The sequence below is a fragment of the Anabrus simplex genome, chromosome 14 (assembly GCF_040414725.1).
Source record: "Anabrus simplex isolate iqAnaSimp1 chromosome 14, ASM4041472v1, whole genome shotgun sequence".
Classification (NCBI taxonomy): Eukaryota; Metazoa; Arthropoda; class Insecta; order Orthoptera; family Tettigoniidae; genus Anabrus; species Anabrus simplex.
This window is the reverse complement of record NC_090278.1, coordinates 98,970,891-98,994,479: the sequence shown is the minus strand read 5'-3', so window position 1 is coordinate 98,994,479 and position 23,589 is coordinate 98,970,891. Positions and strand designations below refer to the sequence as shown.

Below are 23,589 nucleotides of genomic sequence, written 5' to 3'. Positions count from 1 at the left end.
GAAAAACGATTTTTTTTTCGAAAACCGGAGGAGTAGGGGGACCAAACCTCCCTTAAGTATCCGGCTGTCCCAGCAAAAAGTATACGCAACGAATATCGTGTACAGTAAACCGTTCCGCATATTTTAAAATACCATGTCTATTACTTATCTATTAGGCGTCTGACTTCCATAGAGCACAAAACAACAGGGAATAAGCAAAGACAAGCAAAAGAAGTTGATGATGGGCACTTTCAAGTAGAGCCATCAGGTGTCGCACCTGGTAGGACATTCAGATTCGATGTGGTAGATTGTCTGACAGTCATTGCCAGAGTCGCAGGCAGCCTATATGCCACGGCAGCACAAGGTCCATGATTAGTGCGTACCCGATTTAATTGGGCGCATAAGACCGTGTTTAAACTTTACCACAAAGCTCTGGTTATATATAACAAACCACTCAGATGGTAGTGGTGGCGGTGATTATTGTTTTATGAGCAACTGGAGAACCATCCTCTATTACAACTAATTAGAGGAAAAATGGAAGGGATCCGACCCTTCGAAAAATGAAGGTATCGGCCAAAGAAAGACAAAGGCCACGAAGGGCGTGAAAATGAAAGAGTCCCTAGGGCTCGACAGCTAATACCGCCGGGGTCGGAAAAGAACAAGAGTTGACCAAAGGAGATCCGATAGGGTAGATGAAAGTGAGGAGCCTGGCACAACTAAGTGAAGGCAATGTCAGGACTCAGCTAGGGGACCCATGGTTGCCAACCCATGCTCCCAAGTTGAGAGCCCCTAGTACCCCTTTTAGTCGCGTTTTAGGATAGACAGGGGATGTCGTGCGGTTTTTCTACCGCTCCCACCCGCAGAGGATAAACCAGTGAGACAGACAAAAATGGCAACTTATTATCGTGCATAGCAAAAAAGACGATGTATGTTCTGGAATCGGGCCGCTTGCGTTTTAATAATAATAATAATAATAATAATAATAATAATATCAGTACTGGTTTTCTATAAATAAATGGTACTCTTTGTAAGGTCTGTGGTTCGTGCTACGAAATTCTAACATTAAATAAGGCCGAATAACCAACTGCAGCCGAAGTACAAGCTTGTAATCTGGTCACTCTACGTTTGAGTTACGAGGAAAATGTATACGATGTTTCTTCCAGAAAATTTAATTTCAAGAGCGTATGCGTCACTTCCTTTTTCGATAGGGAGTTATTTTAGTTTTGCAGGGTAGAAATTGCCGAAATCTGGGACATACCGTTGTAAAATCCCCCACTAGTTCCAAACGGTGAAATATAATTGGGCGACTCATTATATCGTCAAACTTGAGCTCAATCTGTCCAGTAGTTTTCGAGGCGTTTCACAACAAATAAACAACCAAAAATACCATTCATTTGTATCAATATGTCTTATGTCTGTGCTCATTCGAAACTGTGGGTAACATGACGCGACGGAAGTGTAACCATAGCAACCGTGCAAGCAGTGGTGTTACCTAGCAACCGTACAAGCTGGTTGCTATCTGAAATTAACGACATATATTTGATTTTCGCAAAGAGAAAGGTGGTTTCTTTTTTGTGTGTATAATACAAGTGATGGCACTAGGCAAGATAGAATCCCAGCCCAAAAACATATTCATGTTAATATATTGAAAGAAAATGACGGTTTTCATGTGACCCGCCCTAATACTGAACTTTTTGCCGTATGAGAAAACAAGGAGAACTTTGCAATTACGGGCCGAGAAAGCATCAATCCAAATATCACCGCTGAGTTCGCTAGTTTCATTTCGACGGGCATTGCGTGTCTTCGTTTGTCGTTAAGTTAAATACTCGCCGTTCAGCTTCACTTTCGCTGGTTGGTAACAGCTCAAAGGGAAGTGAGCCTCAGCTGGGGATATTCAGAGCTCTATTCTCTTTACCTCAGTTCCAATAGGCGACTCCATAAAATGGTGATGGTGTTTGATGTTATGCTACGAGGTGCAACGCAATGAAACGATAGTTAAACCTTCCACTGACGACACTATAAAACAAATGACGATGAAAAAGCGATCGTGAAACAAAACAATCAGTGCTTCCAATTCGCAATGTCTTCATTACTCGCTTGATACGAATCATCTAAAGGGGTCCAAAATCCAGGTCACCGGCGCCTCGTAATAGAACTAATTGGAGGGGGGGGGGATGACCTAGATGTTACGACCATTTAAACAACAAGCATCATCAATAGAAGTGGCAAAGGAGAGCCAGGGTGTTCCTCCTATGCTGGTACCGATCACAGTCGCACACCACTGGGTAACACAAACCTATGGTGTTTCGCACATAAGGGTACTACTCTCAGGCAACGCAGACCCCTGATGTTCCGCACGTAATGGTACTTAGTAATCTCACGCTTCTAACGTCACTCCTTTTTAGTCGCCTCACGACAGGCAAGTCTTCGCCTGCGTTCCCCATCAACATACTCCTCTTATAAGAACAAAAAGGTATGATGATGCTTGTTACTTAAACGGGCCTAACATCTAGGTCGTCGGTCCAAACAAAGACATGTTGTTGCTAACACATCCAGGCTGTTCTCTATGTCCAGGGCGCTGAGAAGCTCCAGTCTGCAGTGGAACCAGAGCACTGTCTCGTGCCGCCTGGCCCGGCTACACCACGGTCTAGCTCGACGTCAAACTCGGCTGTGTCGCTCCACAGTGGACGCCATGCCCCATGTGGTGCGCGCCGCGTCCCAGGCCGTCGTCACCTGCAAGATGCTGTTCAAGGACCGACGGTGGAACTGTTCCAGCATAGAGCAGGCGCCGCACCTCTCGCCGGACCTCACCACAGGTGAGGACCACTGCTACAGTACTCTACTCTTGTTGTCATGGTTACATACCTCCTCTTGTTGTCATGGTGATACGCTCCTAACAGCTGAAAACCAAACTGAGTACCTAGTCCTGATATTTACTTTGTTCTCTACAGTTGTCAATTAGGTTGGTTGATATTACTATATCCAGTTACCGCAACCCGGAAGTCTGTGAAAAATGTAACTAAATGATGCCAAATGAACATTTCGCCCCGGGTCACACAGCAGACTGGGAAGTCACTTAACAGACTGCGTTCAGGTGTCACGAGATGCAGGTCAGAAGTGAAGTGTAGATTCCAGTTTGTGTGAATACCTGCTCAATACTGCTGAAGTGGCCAGATTTTGGTCTTCTGCAGTATTATCCTGCGACTATACAGTATAGATTATATGTGTTTTTGTTCTTTCAAAGTACGAGAGCAAACCAAAAAGTAACTTACACTTCCAAGTTACGGCCATTTATGAAATCACCTAAGACAGCTGCTTTCACCTCGTCATCGTTTCGGAATCGTCGTCCACTGTGCTCCTTCTTCAGCTTACCGAACACATGATAATCGCATACCTCCCACTTGATTCGCTGCAGCAGTTCGAAGGTTTGGCGGGCCGTGTCACACTGGCGCTCAATTTTCCCCGCCGTTCTTCTTTAATTGCCTTACGCAACCACTTCTACGTTTGACCACACGAAGCCGAGTTCACTGTCGTGACTTTCGGCATACATTCCACGTACACCTTTCCTGCTGAAGGTTGGACCTTGTCCTTGCACCCATTCCCTCGTTCTCTTCGTTTCGGTGGTGAAGTGGTGGATCCACGTTCCATCCCCAGAAACTCGTTGCCGTCCACAGAATACCGTTGCAAAAACTCCAGTGAGAATTGGAGTAATTGCCCCTTGTGAACACCGGTAAGCAGACGTGGGACCCATCTTTGACCCAAGTTTACGAAATTCAAGATGGTGGTGAACAGTGCTATACGAAATGTTCAGCATGCTGGCAATTTCCTGCAGTGTTATGATCCCAACATTTTATACGGTGTTGGACGTTTCGAGCCTGCCTTCGCGAGATGCGTGCGTCCGGCGTCAAACTGCTTACACCGCTTTACATTACCTGGGCGAGAAATTGCACGCTCATCAGATACAGCTGTGATTTCAGGATGAATGTCCGTGCAATTGAGCCGTTTAGGCCATAGAAATCTGATCGCTGCAGGCATCTCCAGTTGACGCTCTGCATGGAATACCACACCAGCAGTTACTGTAGCTTGCTCCGCATTGGCCACGGTCACGACACAGAGCGTGCTCTCGCGGGGACCTTTTGATTCAGCCTCGTATTTCATGTATTATCTCTTTAAAGTAATGCTTCTGACACGATAAATAAGAATTATCTACGGGTATGAAAATAACAGATTGGGAATCTGTATACAATTTGAACGTGTAACCCACAATACTAACACCTATGTATTATACATCAAAGGAAAGGTTTCCATCTCAGGATTACTAGAAAAATATTATTTCATTAAGTCGTTTATTTGCGTAAAATAATCATTTATTCGAATAATACAATGCTTAGGTCGTTGTAATTAACTGTAATCGCCGGTAGATGGCCCTATTAAAGTCGCCTCCGATCATCTCTCTATGTTAGCCCGATACATGGGTTTATTTCAAAAAGTCCTTTATTATGAAACTTACATTGAATTAATGCCCTTGCTAGCGAGATGTAGTGTTTACAGTGCGCTGTGTCTTCTGGTATGGGCTACATCAAATTTGTTACTTTCATTGACCTGTCTCAGTCTCATCCTTGGCTTTGGCAATATGAAAGTGACTGAGGTATGAGTGATGCTAGTAATACCATTCCTTGTGCAGCCAGTCCCTGTCATGAATGGTGTGAAAATATCGCTCATAGGGTCGGTTGGTGCATGCATTTCAGTGGGCTTGGCAGACTGATATGTAATAGGAACGGCTGGCTTGGTGAGGAAAGCAACGGCAAACTACCTCACTTCTCATTTCCCTAGTACGCTTTTTCAGTGACGCCTAGGCTATTTATGACAGCTGTGGGCGGAGCTGCAGAGGATCAAAGCAGCCTTCGGGCAGAATACACAACATACATTCATTGAATTATTCAATGTAGGTTATTCAATGAAATCTGTATGTACTGCAAGCGTGGCATTTCTGATAAATGGACAGTCGGTAGGTGCAGAGTGGCCACGGCTCTGCATTCGGGAGACGGGACACAGCCGGACCTCAATTTTCCTGCACTACGGTAAGGCGAATGCCGCTCACCTTCTCCCGGCCTGAGAGAAGGCCCGCCTCCCCCTTCAGGGGAGGCATGAAAACATTTTTGTAGCAGTAGTACATGATAATGATTTCAAGTACCATGTAAGGCAGAATTGGGGCAAACATTCGTTTATAGGAAGGGGAGTTCACGAACGGAGGTGTTCAATACATTCCCAAATGCTTTGCAATCATTTAAGAAAAGGCTAGGAAATGTGCCACCTGGGCGACTGCGCAAAATGCAGATCAGTGGTGATTGATGACTGATTGAGAAAGTTTTATTCCCATAAGAATCCAACAATTGAAAACGAATGTCTGTGGCTTAATGTACTTTTCTCCCGTTATGATGATGTTTATTGTTTAAAGGTGGCTAACAGCTAGGTCATCGGTCCGTAATGGTACTTATCGCTAGGAAAGTAAGAACCATGGTATTTCCCATGTAGCGGTACTCTAAAACCCGTACTGACTTACCGTCTGTTCTACTAATCACAAATTTAACATAGTGGTATTACTCGCAAGTAAAGGCGGACCATGGTGTTCCCCGCGTGATGGTACTAATGCTTCTAATTCAATCATCCCTTGGTCGCCCCTTACGATGGACAGGGATATACCGTGGGTGTATTCTTCATCTGCGTCCCCCACCCACAGGGGGATGTGTGTTTGTTCCGCGAGAGCTATTTTATTTCGCCCAAGTCCGCCAGCCGGGACGCGCCACGTGGGAGTATCACCTCTCTTGGTAGGTTCGTGACGTTTCTCCCGTTGACTGTACTCTCTTGTTAGAATTTACGGTTTTCAGGGTGGTATCCCTGACATTACTTTTGCTTCAGTGGAGACATTGAGACTCACTGAACTCCCATTGGTGAACATATCAGTTCACGTTTTATCGGGATGCAGTTAGGCGAAAGATTTCGAATAGGAGAAGAGGGAGAAGATGAAGTCAAATAGCACCAATCAGTATCACCGACTGCTGTAGTGGGGAACAAATTTAAACTGTTGTAATTTTTTAGTCCTATCTGTATGACGAAAAGCAAATTGAGACTACTTTTAGCAGCCACGTGTGTGAATTGCTTTACATTTTAAATTTGCATCTCTTTTCGACCTTTTTAAGACTAAATTATTGCACATTTTTTGGCCCAAACTTTGCATCTAAAATTCATGGCTGTAGATACTACGTGTGATTGCACGCAGTAGTCGCTTATTTAAAAGTGACTCTTTAAACGTAAATCCATAAACAGGTGACTGTTTTATTAAATGATGCAATCAAACTTTGTTCTGTTCACGTCATGCCCGCACTTCCTCTTACGCTTACATGGCCGCAGTCATCACTGGCAAGCACGCCACCCCCTAGACCGCGGGGCCTCTACTCAACTGAGAATAATGTACTGAAACTCCCAAAATCCAATTGTTTTACCTTCGTACTCCCGATTGCGATTGTACCAGAAATAACTAATGATTGTCGCTGGATGCTTCCGCATGCTCAGCGTCACTGCACGCACTGAGGATTGAAACACCTGCGCGGCATTTTCAACTGAAAATCCCAAGGCAGCAACACCGGGAATCAAACCAGGGATGATAGGCAACCAACTAGCCGCTACACCACCGTGTTCCCCAATAATATACTGTGTATAAGTGTCGTTGGGCGATGGAAACCTCGTAACTTGTTCGGAATAAAGTTCATAGAAGAAGCAATGGCCGGAGAACTGTTCGACCAATGGAGTCTTCTGTTCCCTTCACAGACAACGCGACAAGGCAGATGGAGAAACGTGCTTTTTTCGTCAGTGGAATGAAGAACGATATTGCAGGGTCTACGATACTACTACCGGTCCTGAAAAAATTCAAGTGAAGGAGTGGATTTGGAAACAAGAGCAGCAGTCGCACGCCTTGAGACGTACACTTATCACATTTGAGAGTGGACCAGACTACACATGTGGCCCTATGCAAGACTGTCCGACTGGTAAGTGACGTGCTCTGTATTTGTATAAGCGCTCGTCTTCTAACTAATTAGCGTTTAGCTAGAAGTAAAGGAGCGTTAAAATTAGACCGTGGTTCAGTGGCAGTCATAATAAACATCGCTCACCATCGAGCGAATTAATGTTGGATTTGGCCGTCCTTTCGAGTTCAACGAACGTTTCAGATTAATTGCAGCAATAATCGAGCAACTGCCTTTTTCCATTTTAATACATTACAGTCATCTTTAAATCATTTTATAAGAAAACAAGGCATTACGAATTACATCCACTGATTATTTTAAATTCACAATCATGTACATAAGCCTGTCTTCGACACTCGAAATTACAATATTCGAAATTCTAAATGGACTCTTAATATATCTTATGAAAAAAGTTACACTTTCCAAGTTCTACGCGGCGTTCGAATGGAAACAAAACCACACTGAGTGCAGTTGTACTTTGACGTCCAACGATCTCCGCACTCTTCAGTCTCCAAAATGAATCACCATCAACAGCGTCATGCCCTCACTCCATATGAGCACGCCACCAACATTCTGATGCTACAAGGTACGGTCTATCTCGTGCTTATCGATGAACACAAATCCCACATGGAAAAAATAGTTAATTCGTTTCAGTGAAAGATAGTACATTTCACTGAACAGTTCTAGTACAATGATCATCATTACATTTTTCTTGTAACCGATAACTGGTTGGTACCAGTTCAGTCTCATTGTACCTGTAGTAGGCAACAGTAGCCAGGATGTGGGCAGTTTAACATCATGCCCATAGATAGAGCTGAGTACGTACGTCATAGTGGCGAATATGCAACAACGTCTCCGCTCACAGAAACGTATTTTTCTTTTTTAAAGTACGAACGTCGTGGTCGTGAGACGTTCACTGTCTTTTCCTTGTAAAGAAGACACAAGAATCTGTAAGTGGTACCAATTTCAGCTGTTCCAACCTTCTCGTTTTCTCAATATCGCTGTGAATGACAGGATTTTACATATATAAATAAACATTTCGTTTCATCTCGTACCATCAGCCCCTTTCACCAAAAACCATCATCTAATTTATTTTCGCTTGAATGCTTCAAGTTACTAAAAACCTCCACTTTCATACAACTTATGCAGTATGAGTCACCTGAACCTACAAATAAAAATTAAAGGTTATAGATTTGTAATCTGTTCTGTGTCGTGACATAAGCTGTCTGACAGCCGGCCAAGACGTGCAGAACAGGTGGGAACATTGTACTTGATCAGTTAAATGATTTAGGTCCACGAACTGTAATTTGTTCCAGTCAGGTATTGAGCTCATCAAATCGGCCTCACAGACGACTTGATTAAGAGCCCTCTGCCGGCTGCCGACGACCATTGAACACGTCATGCGCTCACGTTCAGAGTTAAAACTAATTAAAACCTGCCCATACAGTCTCCACGACACCCACACCTTGCGCAAGACCTCCTATACAGGCGTCTTTTCTTGCTCAACGTACTGATCATCGGGCTCGACTCCCGACGAGGACGAGGATTTCTTAATACAGCCCTCATCATCTACAAACACGTAATACTTCACAGAGAGCTGGCGTTAGGAAGACAACCCAGGCGTAAAACTAGAGAAAATGCATATGAAGTGGCTACCACAATGTATAAACGTAAGGGAAGAGAGAGACATTGTAGAAGGAAAGTGTTAAAAATTTAGGTATTCCGAGGTCGGCAGGGAAAGAAAATGATCCGAGGAGAGGAAACGGAGGAACAACAAACCTACAAGACCCTAATGGAGAAATGTGTGAGATTGCGTTACAAGAACATGACCGAACATCTCTGAAAAAGAAGCTTTCGCATCGCGCACGAATTACATGCAAATGGCTTATCAAATGACCAAACACGTTTACAATAACAAGTCCATATCCTTGAACGCAAAAACTCACTCATTCTTGTAGTCATAAGACCAGAGGCTTTGTATGCAGCGGAATGGCTTATTATCAAGAACAAAAGCCTGATAGAAAAAGTAAAAATTAAAAAATGAAAGAAAGAAAGAAAGAAAGAAAGAAAGGTAGATAGATAGATAGATAGATAGATAGATAGATAGATAGATAGATAGATAGATAGATAGATAGATATTAAGCAAAATTCTTTGCCCAATTAAGAAGAAAGCTGAATCTAAATATCGCCATAACCATGAGCTATATGCTCAGGTCCAGAAGATCTCCGATGCCATGCGGAGAAGGAGAATTACCTCTTATGGCGACTTGCTAAGAATGAAACCGACGCGATTATCGAACCAGATCTTTACCTATTTTAAAGATAAGAAGACCCAGCCAACGTGGTTCGAGGAGGTGGAAAGGGACCTACAGGAGACGGGAATCTCTTATGAAGATATACAAGAACGGAATCCACTCAGGAGGAAACTAAAAGACCTCCAGGGTTTTCAAGAAAGGCCAAAGTTGAAGACGTACTGAGGGAAGAAAAAAGCTACATCGACAACGAATGGAGGAGCACTGGGCAAAGATCAAAGCCCAGAGAAGACAGCTGACATAACGTGGCCCTTAGTAGGCCTATACGAAATAATAATAATCATAATAATAATAATAATAATAATAATAATAATAATAATAATAATAATAATAATAATAATAATAATAATAATAATAATCTATGGCCTCAACTATCATAAGCAAACGTTTTTATTTGACGCCATCTCGTTCCTGTTCATCAATTTCTACATTCCGCTTTTCTCTAGACCTACTAGATGGCAGACCGGGTAAACCGAATCTCTCTTGGGCGTCCATGACTGAGTTTCAATCAAATGTGTCACCAGAGATCTTTTACATGCCGGCATCCTACGACATGGAGTGTCGGATGGACTTTATTCGCCCTTCAAAAATTCGACTACCTCTCCCGGGTTTGAACCCGCTATCTTAGGATCCTGTGATGCGTGGTCGGGGATGAGATGAAATGATATGCAGGATGCCCTCATTTGAGGAGCGCATTAAGATGGAATGGAAGTCGCTGAGCTGTGAATGGGAACTGTCCTGGGAGTGAAACCGTTCTCAAGACAGCTGCAGCAACAATGAACGGGCCGTGGCCTGCAGATGACGCGCGGTCAGCACGACGAATCATCTAGGTCCTTATTCTTTGCTTTCTTCGCTGGGGCCGTTCTCTCGCCATCAGGTAGCTCTTCAAGCGAGGCTGACTGGACCTCGAAGATGCCCTCAGATCCAGGTAAAATCCCCGACCTACCTGGGAATCGAACCCATGGGCTCTGGGTGAGAGGCAGGTGTTCTGGACTCATTTCCTCTCTCTCTCTCGCTCTATCACACACACACATATGCGCTCAAAACCAAGACATGAAGTGACAGTCCTATGGTCATACCGCTGGATGTCACGATTGAGCTGGATTGTACAGCCCGCAAAGTGAACGGGCCGTAGTGGATCCTAGCACAGAGGGCAACTCTACTGAACGGAAGGCGGTGAGCCACTACAGTGAAAAGGTTAATATGGTAGAAATGAAACAGAAATGTGTCTTATGTCTGGGGGTCATCCTAAAATTTGAGTAACGTTAGGCGACAAAATGTGTGACGGAAATGTAACCATAGCAACCGTGCAGGTTGTGATGTAAGGTACTGTTACCTAGCAACCGTACAAGCTGACAACCCATAGGTAGCTCTTGAGATATAAAACTACTGTATTTACTTTCATATCGCCTCAAGACGCACTATCAAGGTCTGTGTATTCTACACACAAACTTCTGTTAACTGGAGATAGTAAGACATAAAAGTATCTGTAGGCAATATCGGAAGTGAACATGTGAACAGACTTTCTTTCGCATCCATACTCACATCATTGAACCCACAATCATTCAACACTGGAACACAATTCTCCTTCGATCCAAGTCAGAAATCTGTCACATTGCTTGAGAAAGCCATCTTGACACACGAATGGCAAGGAAACCCACTTCGTCTGCAGGATGCCAGTGATGTAACAGATTCAAGTGACAGTAGTTTTAGTGTGCCCTTCCAAACTTTAATTACAGGATACGTCTGTCGCAGGTACCCGGGAACAAGCCTACGTTTACGCGCTCAGCTCCGCAGCAGTGGCCTACTCAGTCGCCCGCGCCTGCGCTATGGGTGCGCTCTTCCACTGCGCATGCTCGTCTCCACCTAGGGATCCTCCTAACGGCAACTTCAAGTGGGGTGGATGCGGCGACAACGTCCGCTGGGGGACGCACTTCGCCAGGCAGTTCACGGACAGTGCGGAGCGGGGCAACGGCAAGAAACAGAAGAAGAACAGGCAGCGGTCGCAGGTGGCGGCAGTCAACCTGCACAACAATAGAGCGGGGCGCAGGGTGAGTATCATGTATGGCTTGTTGTGGCGGTTGGGAGGGGATGTAAAGCCCGGGATCCACAATTAGAGAGGGATTACCACTTACGAATTTCATAGTTCGTTCCGTATTGACATTAACAATATGCAAAAATATAATTCTTAAAAGGAATGTTTAGGTTCCACCTATTCAATTTATAATCGATCATTTAACAATTAAAAAGTCACACTTAAAAGTTGAACGCGCTTCGGCCTTTCTTGTGTCATCTTCAGCTAGATTTAAACTATTTAAAATAGTGATCCTCCACGAAATATTACAGAGCATGTCATCATTAAAGACAGAATTAGAAGGAAACAATATGGCTTTAGAAGACACAAAGGAACTAGGGAGGCTATATTAGCACTACAAAGGAGGATAGAAGTCAATAGGAAAACTTATGTAACATTTATTGACTTGGAAAAAGCCTTCGATAATGTTGAATGGAAATGGCTTTTTCAAGTAATGAGGAATATTGGAGTTCACTAGAAAGACAGGCGCCTTATTCTGAATCTATATAAAGCTCAAACCACGGAAGTTAATATTAATGATACTACCAGAGGAGTGCGACAAGGCTGCCCACTGTCACCATATCTCTTTAACCTGTTCGTAGAAAATGCAGTTAGAGAAATGAAAGGGCATAGTGAAGGGTTGAATTGTAATGGTATTCAGGTGCACAGTATCGAAACTAAAAATCAACATAAAGAAAACAAAATTCATGTCAGTAGACTAAAAGAAGCCTACGTCTAGAAAAAAGTTCAAATTAAATAACACGCCGATAGAACAAGTCACGGAATTCTCTTATTTGGGTATCAATCAATACTGATCTGCATTTACGGCAGTCGCCCAGATGGCAGATTCCCTATTTTCCTAGCCTTTTCTTAAATGATTTCAATGACATTGGAAATTAACTGAACATCTCCCTTGGTAAGTTATTCCAGTCCCTAACTCTCCTTCCTATAAATGAATATTTGCGACAATATGCTCTTGAATTCCAACTTTATCTTCATGATGTGATCTTTCTTACTTTTATAGACACCATTCAATGTCATTCCACGCCATCTCTCCGCTGACAGCTCGGAACACTCCACTTCAAGTCTTCCCAGCCCAAACTCTGCAACATTTTTGTAACGCTACTTTTTTTGTCGGGAATCACCCAGAACTAATCGAGCTGCTTTTCTTTGGGTTTCTTTTTCACTTCTCGTATCAAGTAGTCCTGGAACCACACATCTTAAGCTCAAAGTGGGAAAATGGAATTTGGATGAAAAATAAATCAAATGAAATCTATCAAGTTACAGAAAAAATCCCAGATAAAATCAGGCAACAGCGATTCAATTTCATGGTCACTTATACAGAACGCATAATAACAGGACCACAAAGAAATTTTAAAATTGGCCTTATCAATGAAAAATTAAAATAATTGGCTAAAAGAAATCAGTGAAGACCTAAAGGAAATTGCCAATAATGAAGAAAGCGAGCAAGATAGAATAAAATTCAGAACCTTAATTCACAAACACAAATTTTCTGTGAAACTCACCCGACTAAATACAGCATGGACTAAACAACGTTAAAAGGAATGCAGAGAGAGGATGAAGAGATGGAGGAAGAAAAAAACGTGCTGCTTGGTTGCGCATAGCGAATCGAATAAAACATATAGCTAGCTGACCATGGCCACAAGAAGGCCGACATATGTTCCAGTTCTAGGTATGATTTTTGTAATTGTTAAATGGTCGATTTTAAGTACTGAATAGGTGGATCCCTTATAGTGAATTCTTTTGAAGAATTTTGTTTTGCAAATAGTGAGGGATTTAATTAGATTGAAATGTAGTAAGCAGTTTGGCCTATGCTGACGACCTGGTCTTAATGGCAGATTATGCAGAAAACCTGAAGTCTAATATCATGGAACTTCAGAATAGGTTCAATGATTATGGTATAAAAATTAGTCTTTCCAAGACCGAACTAATGCCAGAAGGCAAGAAACCTAACGGAATTGATAGGAATACAAAGCTAGACCTGGTCGATAAATTCAAGTATTTAGGATGTGTGTTTTCCCAGGATGGTAATATGGTAAGTGAGATTGAATCAAGGTGTCGTAAAGCTAATGCAGTGAGCTCGCAGTTGCGATCAGCAGTATTCTGTAAGAAGGAAGCCAGCTCCCAGATGAAAGTATCTTTACATCGGTCTGTTTTCAGATGAACTTTGCTTTACGGGAGTGAAAGTTGGGTGGACTCAGCATTATGTTCTTCTTAAGTTGGAAGTGACAGACATGAAAGTAGCGAGAATGATTACTGGTACGGACAGGTGGGAACAATGGCAGGAGGGTATTCGGAATGAGGAAATAAAGGCTAAGTTAGGGATGAACTCGATGGATGAAGATACGCATAAAGCGGCTTCGGTAGTGGGGTCATGTGAGGCGAATGGAGGGGGATAGAATAATGGACTCGAATATGTAGGGTAAGAGAAGTAGAGGTAGAGCAAGACGACGATGGTTAGACCCCTATATTCAGGTCTCGGGGCATGCAACGTGTCAACCCTTCTTCTGGAGGTCCAAGTTTCCATGTAGCAGAGTAAGTCTAGCAAGACGTGACCGCAAAATGTCCTCATCTTGTTTTTCTGTTAGGGTCTCCTATGGAACCGCGTGACGCTTCACCCTCTGTTGTTCCTTCTTCCTCCATGTCTCCATTTCCTCTCCTCAAACCATTTTGAGAATTCTTTCTTTCCGTCCCGACCTTGGAATCCTTCCATTTTAAACACTTTCTTTCTAAAAATCTCTTCCTCTGTTGCTGTTCCTTTAGAAATCTTTCTTGACTTCGTGAATCCATGTTGTTGTTGACTTCCTGTTGCTAACTGTCATCCATTCTGTACAGATGTTTCCCCTCCGGCACTTGTAGTTTATTCGCTACTCTGTTTCTTCTTGTCGTAGATAACGCAGGGCCACGTTTACACAGTCTATCTGCTCTTCTCTTTCTCCCTCACTCCCTTCTGCCGGCACCCAAGTCTACTAGGTCTTTATGTTTTCCATTTTTCTTGTAGAAGGAGTATTTTGTTCGCCAACGTCTCTTGATTCATCCTTTCAATGTTTCCATGAAGGGTCACTCTTTTTCCTCATCATCATTGCTATTTCTTTGCTGATTGTATACAGTTTCTCGTTTGGTGGTCGCTTTGCAACTTCTTTACAAGCAAGATTTTTCCGAACAACTTCCTTTCTCTTTTTTTCAACGTCTGAGTGTCACCCTTGTCAGTGTTTCTACCCCATAAAGGCACTAAGTTTTGAGCATTGAGCAATCCTGTCTTAATTTCGCTTGAACGGAGATGGACTGGGAGTTGTACATGTCATGACAGTCTGAAGACCATCTCCATCCTCCTCGCCCTCCCGTTTAATACCTCATTTCCATTGGCAGTGAGAATCTCTCACTGGTACTGAAATTCATGAACGCAATGGATGTCCCCAAACTGACTCCGTGTCATCTGCTTTCTCTGAGTTGATGAATGCTGTTTGTTTGAAAGGAAATTCTTAATCCTGTTTTGGCCCCAACATTTTCTAGTTCTTCAACTTGCTTCTTGACTGTGTAAGCCTTCTTCTGCACGAAAGGGTCACTTAGCACAACATTTGTTGAGATTTCCTCCTTGCCCAATAGTTCTTCATTTTGATCCATTGTTGTTCCTCCGACCAAGTATGTTGTGTCAGTTTCTTCTCGTCTTCCTCCTTGAGTGAACAACTTTCCTGATCCTAATTCAGTGAGGTCCTTCTACTTGCTTGTACCATTTTGATCTCGTGCAAGAATATGTGTAAGTCTGGAGTTATTCGTTCTTTCCAAATGCTTCTACACTGAACTCGTCGCAGTCTCCGAGTTGGGTTTGGGCTCATGTATTGCATTTTTAATTCTTGGCCCCAAGATTTTTGTCATGATTTTCCTTTCTTTAGTCTCTAATTGTTCATTTTTAAGTGTTTAAGGGGTTCTGAAGCATAACGAGGTTCAGGTTTGATCACTGCAAAGTAATGACGAATTTTACTGTTCCATCTATTATTCAAATGCGTACTTCTTGCAAGCCCGCACCGAGATGACAAAAGCTCACCTGCTCCCCGGAAGAACTCCCTTCCTACGATTTTTTTTTCTACACAGATTTAGCAAATTATATAATTTTGTAAGCAGGTTTAATAAAAATGGCGAATTCTTGAAAAAAAATACTTTAAAGAACAATGTATATGAAAAATGTTCTATAGTTCCGTTTTTATGAGTTTCGACTTGACAGCTAGCCGGAAGTCAGCCGGTGGTGCCAAATTGCCACAAATACAAACAGCTGATTTACGATACACAACACAAACAGAAATGTAACTACTGCAATATAAGTCCATAATCGGTTATTCTTTGTAGCAACATCCATGATTCACGTAAGATCAATAAAGCACACACATTTAGGATAAGGCTACAAGATAAAAATATGTCAATGCTCGAACAGATAACCCGTGAGAAAATAAATTAAATTTCTACTCACCATGTAGAAGATCTCGCGTTGCTGTTAGATTCAGTTTCCCGTAACGAAGGAAATAATCCTACAAAGCAAATATACCACTCATTTCTCAGTCACTATCGGCATTGTCATCGTCTGTTGAGGTTTCACTCTCGCTTGACCCTAAAGAGATAATAAACATAATCGTCTGAACTACTTTATGCCCGTTCCTTCTGTCTATCCACCACATAAACTGGGCACTGGGGTTTGTTTTGTTTCAAGAGATGCATAAGATCCCCCTTCCCCATGTCATCGCAAACCGAAATATTGTGCTCCTTCAACCACTTAATCAACTCATTCTTTCTAGCCGCCATTGTTAGTGCATTGTCAAGAATGACTCTCTAACATTAAAAACAATTTCCCGGGCCCGGCTCCTTAGTGGAGTACCTCGTCCGAAGGGCTTTCTTCTCTTGGGAGCTTCATCCTTAAACGTAGGCGTCGACATGACAGAACATCAACTTCACACACGGGCCTAAAATTAACCTACTATATAACTACCGAACGAAATGTTAAACTAAGCTACTATATAAAATAGATCACCTGTCACACACTATTTACTACAATATAACGCGCTATACTATTAAAAATACTAAACAATACATTTATAAACTCTACACTGCGAAATGTAAACGAACAACAACCTAGCACAAAGACCGCGAAAAGAACTGAGCACAATACAACACACAGCTGATAGCACGTGGTTACAGTAAACAACAAATCGACAACATTGCTAACCGCAACTGGAGTCTAACGCGCTCTATCGGACCGATCGGCTGCCTATGATTGGCTGTTGATTAATTCACTTACCCTCCGCCAAAAGGCAGCGCTCAAACGTCAAGTCGAAACTCATAATAACTGAACTATAGGCAGCAAATTAAATGAATCACTGCAGTAAATAAATTACCCGCGGTTTCGCTCGCGTGGATTTCCTAATTTCATCGGTACTTACTAAGATATTATCTGAAAATCCCTAAAGTATAAAAACTCACCAAAAAGTGAGTTTCATTTACCCCAGAATCTCTCTGTAAACGACGTTTGGGGCTGAGATAACCTGCTACTGGCAGAGCTAACTCTGGAATGTGCGATGTAGAACTGTACAAGTGAGAAACTGTCCTCTCCAAAGTGGAAAACACAAAATAATGTGTGTGTCCTTATTTTTAAAATAGATTTCAAATACCAATTTTCACGCCAAGACCTTCACTTTTAGAGATATAAGTATCCTCATAAAAATAATTCAATTCATTTGTCACTTCCTTTCACCCCTCCTCCATCGCCACTAATTACAGTTTCCGAAAACAAAAATCCATACTTCTTTATTTTTAAAGGAGATTCCAAGAATCAATGTTCACGTCTGAAACATGTTAGGATTTAGAAATAGCCTATACATTTTATAAATTCACCCCCCTTAAGTGGGTGTTCCAGAAAAGAGTATTTCTTTATATTTAGCGGAGATATCATGGACCAATTTTCACGTCTCTAACATCTTCAGTTCTTGATATATAAGTATCCTCATGAAAAGGATTGAACCTCTTTTCTCACTTGTTTGTACCCGCCCCCCTTAAGCAGATTTTCCGAAAACAAAAAATACGTGTTCTTTATTTTTAAAGGACATTTCAAATACCAATGTTGACGTCTTTAAACTGTTAAGTTTTGAGATCTGTTCAGCTTCCTTAGTGAGCGCATACATGTCGAGTGTGTTGCAGGCTGTGGAGGCGGCGCTCGTGACGCAGTGCAAGTGTCACGGGGTGTCCGGCTCGTGTAACATCAAGACGTGCTGGCGGGCGCTCCCCAGGCTGGTCGACGTGGGCGAGCGGCTCAAGAGGCGCTTCTCCGAGGCCACCGAGGTGGTGAGTCGCCGAGTGGGGACCGGCCGCAAGCTGCTGCCCGCCTCCGCCGCCATGGGGCTCTACAACGAGGACGACCTCATCTACGTGACCAAGTCCCCAGACTACTGCCTCAGGGACCCCAGGCTCGGCAGTCTCGGCACACACGGACGGTAGGCTCATTACTTCATTGCTTTCTCAGACCCTTGTCGAGCTCGGATGTTAAGGGGTTTCAGGGTTACCGGGCAATTCCCCAAATAGAACAGAGGAACCACTATGAAATAATATGCCTAGTTCAAATGACATGAAGGTTTAATGATTTTATCGCTTAAAGCGTCCGGCTCCATGGCTAAATGGTTAGCGTGCCACAGGGATCCCGGGTTCGATTCCCGGTAGGGTCGAGAATTTTAACTATAATTGGTTAATTTCCCTGACACGAGGGCTGAGTGTATGTGTTGTCTTCATCATCATTTCATCCTCATCACGACGCGCAGGTCGCCTACGGGAGTCAATTCAAAAGACCTGCACCTGGCGAGCCGAACCCGTCCTGGGATCTCCCGACACTAAAAGCCATACGCCATTTCATTTCATTTCATTGCTTAAGGCACTATCTTAGAATTATTACATAATAAAGTGAAATTTTAAAATAAACGCTATTATACCCACGTCAATTGCAAGAAGAGCATCCGACAATGGCAGTTCATGTCAGGAAAAAAGTACCTAAAGACAAACTGTAGTCAAAACGAAACTTAAAGAGGACAATTTAAAGGGAAGGGTACAGGCATAGACCGTTGTAGAACCTAGAATCCCAGCAATGTACAGTACTTCCAGCAGTCTTCTTTTCCTTCTTTTCCTACCGCTTTTTCCCACACTAGTGGCGTCGCGGGTGCGAACCACGTCGCACATGGGGTTTCGCGCTGTTTTACGGCCGGATGCCCTTTCTGACGCCAACCCTATTGGGAGGGATGTAATCACTGTTGCGTGTTTCTGCGGTGGTTGGTGGTGTAGTGCGTTGTCTGAATATGAAGAAGAGTGTGTTGGGACGGACACAAAGCCGCAGTCCCCGGCCGGGACCTTCTGAACCGCTGACCATTCAGCCAACGAGTTGTACCAATGTACTTCCAGGAGCATTCCCTAATATTTTCTTCGATTGAGCGGCACCGTGTACCAGTGAAAGAACGAAGAAGTGAAACCACTTCTCACACCAATGGCAGTTACAGTATTTCTTGGTATTCATTGTAAGCTACCTTGCATAAAATGTCCACAGTGAGGTTGGCATGGATCCCATGGCCATTTTTATAATGGTTAACACCCAGACTGGCATTTGACAGGGTTCATTTTCCGCTGAAGTTTGAATTTTACAGTTTTTAAATCAGAAATAATCTATGCAGACCAATAGCCTCCGTGGTTCAGACGACAACGCGCCGCCCTCTCATTATCCATGTGAGATTTGTGCTGGACAAAGCGGAGACGGGTCAGGTTTTTCTCCGGGTACGCCGGTTTTCCCTGTCATATTTCATTCCAGCAATACTCTCCAGTATCATTTCATATCATCTGTCAGTCATTAATCATTGCCCCAGAGTGCGACAGGCTTCGGCAGCCGGCACAAATCCTATCCTCGCCTCTAGATGGAGGCCTTATTCAATCCATTCGTGACCCGGTCGAGTGACTGGAAACAGGCTGTGGATTTTCATTTCTATGCAGACCAAGTGAATACTTAAAAACAGGAAATAATATGAAAGAATGAATAAGTTCTGACTTGGGTCTATAGAGCTTAATACGTTTTTGAACGAGCTATGAAATACTTTTTCTAAATTGTCTTCACATTTCTTAAAGTATATTTATTTAAGTCCTCGCCGATGGCTTCGCAGGCAGCTATTTGAAAACCCCTGCTCTAACCTGTATAAATTAGTTTCGCATAAACATCAGGGGTACGGCCCAGCAGAACCCCTAGAATGTATGTTACTGTCGCTACATTACGCAAGAGCGTGCTCGCGTGTACGGGATATAACTGACTGTAACGTTTTATTTTCGGAACTTTACGCTAACAAACAAGTTGTATGTTATTCCATACGACAACGCAATGTTGGATTCTCGTCATACTCACTTTACCGCACTGGTTTCATAGAAATCGTCCGGCCCCATGGCTAAATGGCTAGCGTGCTGGTCACAGAAGTCCGGGGTTCGATTCCCAGGAATTTTAACCATCACTGGTAAATTTCGCTGACACGGAGGCTGGGTGTATGTGTCGTCTTCACCACCATTTCATGCTCATCACGGCGCGGACGTCGCCTACGGCTGTCAAATCAAAAGACCTGGGTCTGGCGAGCCGAACTTGTCTTCGGGAACTCCCGGCACTAAAAGCCATGCGTCATTTCATTGGTTAAACTCCACTTTAGAGCGATGTAAACGCGGACAGTGAGAGAGATAATGAATCAAAGAACAGCAAACTTAACATTGTTTCTCCACCTGTGTTCTCAGCTCAAGTAACACGCCGCCATCACAATACTGATAAATATCACATATCATAAAGTTCGCATTACGTTCATTAGTCGAGGACCATGCTTACCACTCTGGTAGCTTAGTGGGCTTTTCGCTGCTTATTCCAGAACAACTGCATGTAGACGCGTCTTGTATCTTTTATAGCGAGACACAAACAACAAAACAAGAACACTTCAAACCATTTGAGTCGCAACGAACCAAAATTATTCATAATTACATTAATTTAATTCAAGGGGAGTAATGACAGAAATATCGGACTTGTACAATTGACGACTTATCGCAGCGAAATTTAAAACACAAGCATCTATTAATGAGATATACCACCACACGAAATTTGGAGTTCATTAATTAATTTGTTGCAAAGTTATTAACAATTATGTTTGTATTTTATCTGTTGCATGGAAAACGCTCCTTGCGACACTGGTTTTACTCTTTTGTGCTATAATTTGGCTGAATTGTCAAAAATCCACAGCTGCAGCCCTTCAGGCAAGCAACTCCTAGGGATATGAACTACGAACTTTAGGTAAATAAAATATAATAAGGTATGAGAATATGTTCTTTATTTATTCCTAAAAATGAGAATTCTTTTCTTAATCATCGATTAAATTAGCAGTTTGCCTTCTTCTACCACTACGAGCGCTAATATCAGTCTCGGTGTGGACATTTCAAAAATTAAAAAAAACACCTGAGGGTATTGAACCAAGGACCATGTTATGTTAATTTGGCCAGGATATGGAAAACGAGTAAAGAAACAAGTGCATTTAGGTCTTTTTGACTTGACTTAATTCCTCGTGGAACAAAGTATCCAGTTTGGCCCACAGTACCCGAGTCTGGTGCTGGGGCTACCACTTGAAACTTCCAGGCATGCTGTTTTCTGTTGGTGTTGTCTTTGTCAGCCTTTGATGACCCCTCTTCACCCTAGGGCAGGGGTTGCCCTCCAAGAGAGAGGGTTGCCTCCTCCGCCAAGTTTGCTGCACCAGCTGCCGTTAAGACCTTCACAGGCACCATGGCACACAAGGTCGCCACTGTACAGGATATCCTCTACATGTTGCCCGTCCCCTACGACGCGGTGCAAGGGTTCGCCGGAAGTGATTTTCCAAATTTGCTTTTTAGTTTCATAGAATTATCCAAGACTCGCAATTTTAAATATTTCTGGTCCCTTTAGCCCTTTACCTAGTAGGGCAGTCAGGCATAAACAATTGGAGATACACCTTTCTCATCATTCATACGATAGGTAAGAATCTAGTTCGGTGCTACAATCTTCAAATGGTAATAAAACGCAGAACTACTTTTAATTCCGGTGACTCTGTCGCAAGAAGCATTTTGGACAGTTTTAAGAAGCTTTAACATTGCTCTACTCCCCCAGACTTCTGTTTCCTCTTATGCACAGCGTAGACTCCCTGCAGGATAAATATATTCCAGCGCGATTATTAAAATGGCAATCCCAGAGGGAAAGGGCCGTGCCGCTATCCTTTAGAACAAAACTGATAAAGGGATTTGAAACAGGAATAATTCTCGGATTTTTAACGTTAAAATTGAGCATTCCATTCTTTGATCAAGAATCGCAACATTTGAGTTATGACCCCCCCACCTTAAAATGAGTAAATTCGCCACAGTATGAAATAGAATGTAGCCTCCGTGGATCAAGCGGCAGCGCCTCACCGCTGGGTTCCGTGGTTCAAATCCCATGTGAGATTTGTGCTGGACAAACCGGAGGCGGCACAGCTTTCTCTCCGGCCACTCCGGTTTTCCCTGTCATCTTTCATTACAGCAACACACTCCAGTATCATTTCATCTGCCAGTCATTAATCATTCCCCAGAGGAGTGCGACAGGCACAATTCCTATCCTCGGCGCTAGATGGCGGCCTCTTTCATTCCATCCCTGAGCCCGTCGAATGGCTGGAAACAGGCCGTGGACTTCATTTTTCATGAAAGAAAACATTGTAAGCAATAGACACTAAACTGATAAGTTTAAGTCACTCGTTTGGAAATTCCGTAAAAATCTAATCTTAACGAAAAATATCACTTCCGGTGTCTGTTGCGTAAATGACTATTTCACAACCTACACTATTTACACGCTTTTGATACAGTTTATATGACGCAAAAATTACATGTTATTTACCGACCGTATAGAGTTAAATTGTTCGGAAATTATGGTACAGTATGAAGCAGAATGCGTGTCATTGTAAAGATAATAACAAAATAGTGAAGAGCGGGAAACTTGCAAGCGAATAAGGTGTCGCTAATGCGAGAGGTGCGGCTGTCACCATAATTACCAGGTGGCCATGCTAATGTCTCACTTGTTAAGGCGTCGCCTGGCAACACCCGTCAAAACATTTGTCTCAAGTGGCCACGTGCACAACAATACTGAAAACTATTACATCTTTCAGTCATTCCGTCCAGCTAAAATAATATGTTACACTCACTGTTTCAGCCTTCACTGAAGTCAGACATGATCAGTAAGTGAAGTAGTAGATACTGTCTCAGCCTTTTGTAGAATGGAGGACGCGTTTTACAGGAAATATTTAAAGGCCAATACCGGTTACTGGTTCTAAGACATTTTGCAGAAGCACAAATGTATTGTGCAAGGGAATTTTGAGTTTCCAGTTCGACAACGTCTAGTTTACAGTGTTAATCAAGGTGTATGTTAACATTCGTAACACAAATCGAAGGGTAATTTCTGGGATCAAAACAACCAAAAAATGTCTCCGTTAACACATATCGTACAGTGCGTTGGTGCTGAGTTACAAGCCTCATCGGAGGAGATGCTCGAAGTGTCCGCCATGAGTAAGTTCACCATGGACTGCGGAAGCCGCATGAAGATAGGCCTACCTGGGTCCTATCGAACACTGTTCCAGGGCGTTGATGTCGTTGACGACTAACGTAGACCACACTGTTCTTGTCTCCCCCCAAACGCAAAAGTGCAAGGTGAGGACATCGGGCACTGGATCTCCAACTTGGCGGGAAGCTGTTCGGCAGCGTGTATGTGAGGAAAGTCAGATACACTGGTCCATTCAGTCAACGATCAGTACCATTTTCAGTTGCCCATGTACGTGTGGTACTGAAGTTTACGATGCCATCTCTTGGCTCGGCGGTGAACAAAACGGACGACAGAAACGTCAGTATATGGTAGTGGCCAACGTATTGTAGGAGATGCATTCCCTACTGACGCTTCTGAGAGAGCGTCACATTTCTGACCGTGTTTAAGGGGCTTTGCTGTTCCCTAGCAACCAACCGCCAGAACTCTGAAGGCAGTGTCCTGGCACAGACTAATAACGTGAAGAAGAAGTGGTTGCCACACTGTCCATGCTACCAAATAGGTCCGACGCTCAATGTAATGAAGGACCACGACGGGATTTCTTAGGCCTCTCACATT

At 43.1% G+C, this 23,589-nt stretch overlaps 1 protein-coding gene across 1 annotated transcript in view; it reads left to right on the top strand.

Moving 5' to 3' along the window:
* LOC136885727 (protein Wnt-11b-2) overlaps positions 1-23,589 on the top strand; it is an 89,665-nt gene that overhangs the window by 48,302 nt on the left and 17,774 nt on the right. Inside the window, exons 3-5 of the mRNA XM_067158463.2 lie at positions 2,554-2,795; positions 11,069-11,364; positions 17,592-17,884. Coding sequence (XP_067014564.1) covers positions 2,554-2,795; positions 11,069-11,364; positions 17,592-17,884 — 831 coding nt within the window. The remainder of the gene's footprint in view (positions 1-2,553; positions 2,796-11,068; positions 11,365-17,591; positions 17,885-23,589) is intronic.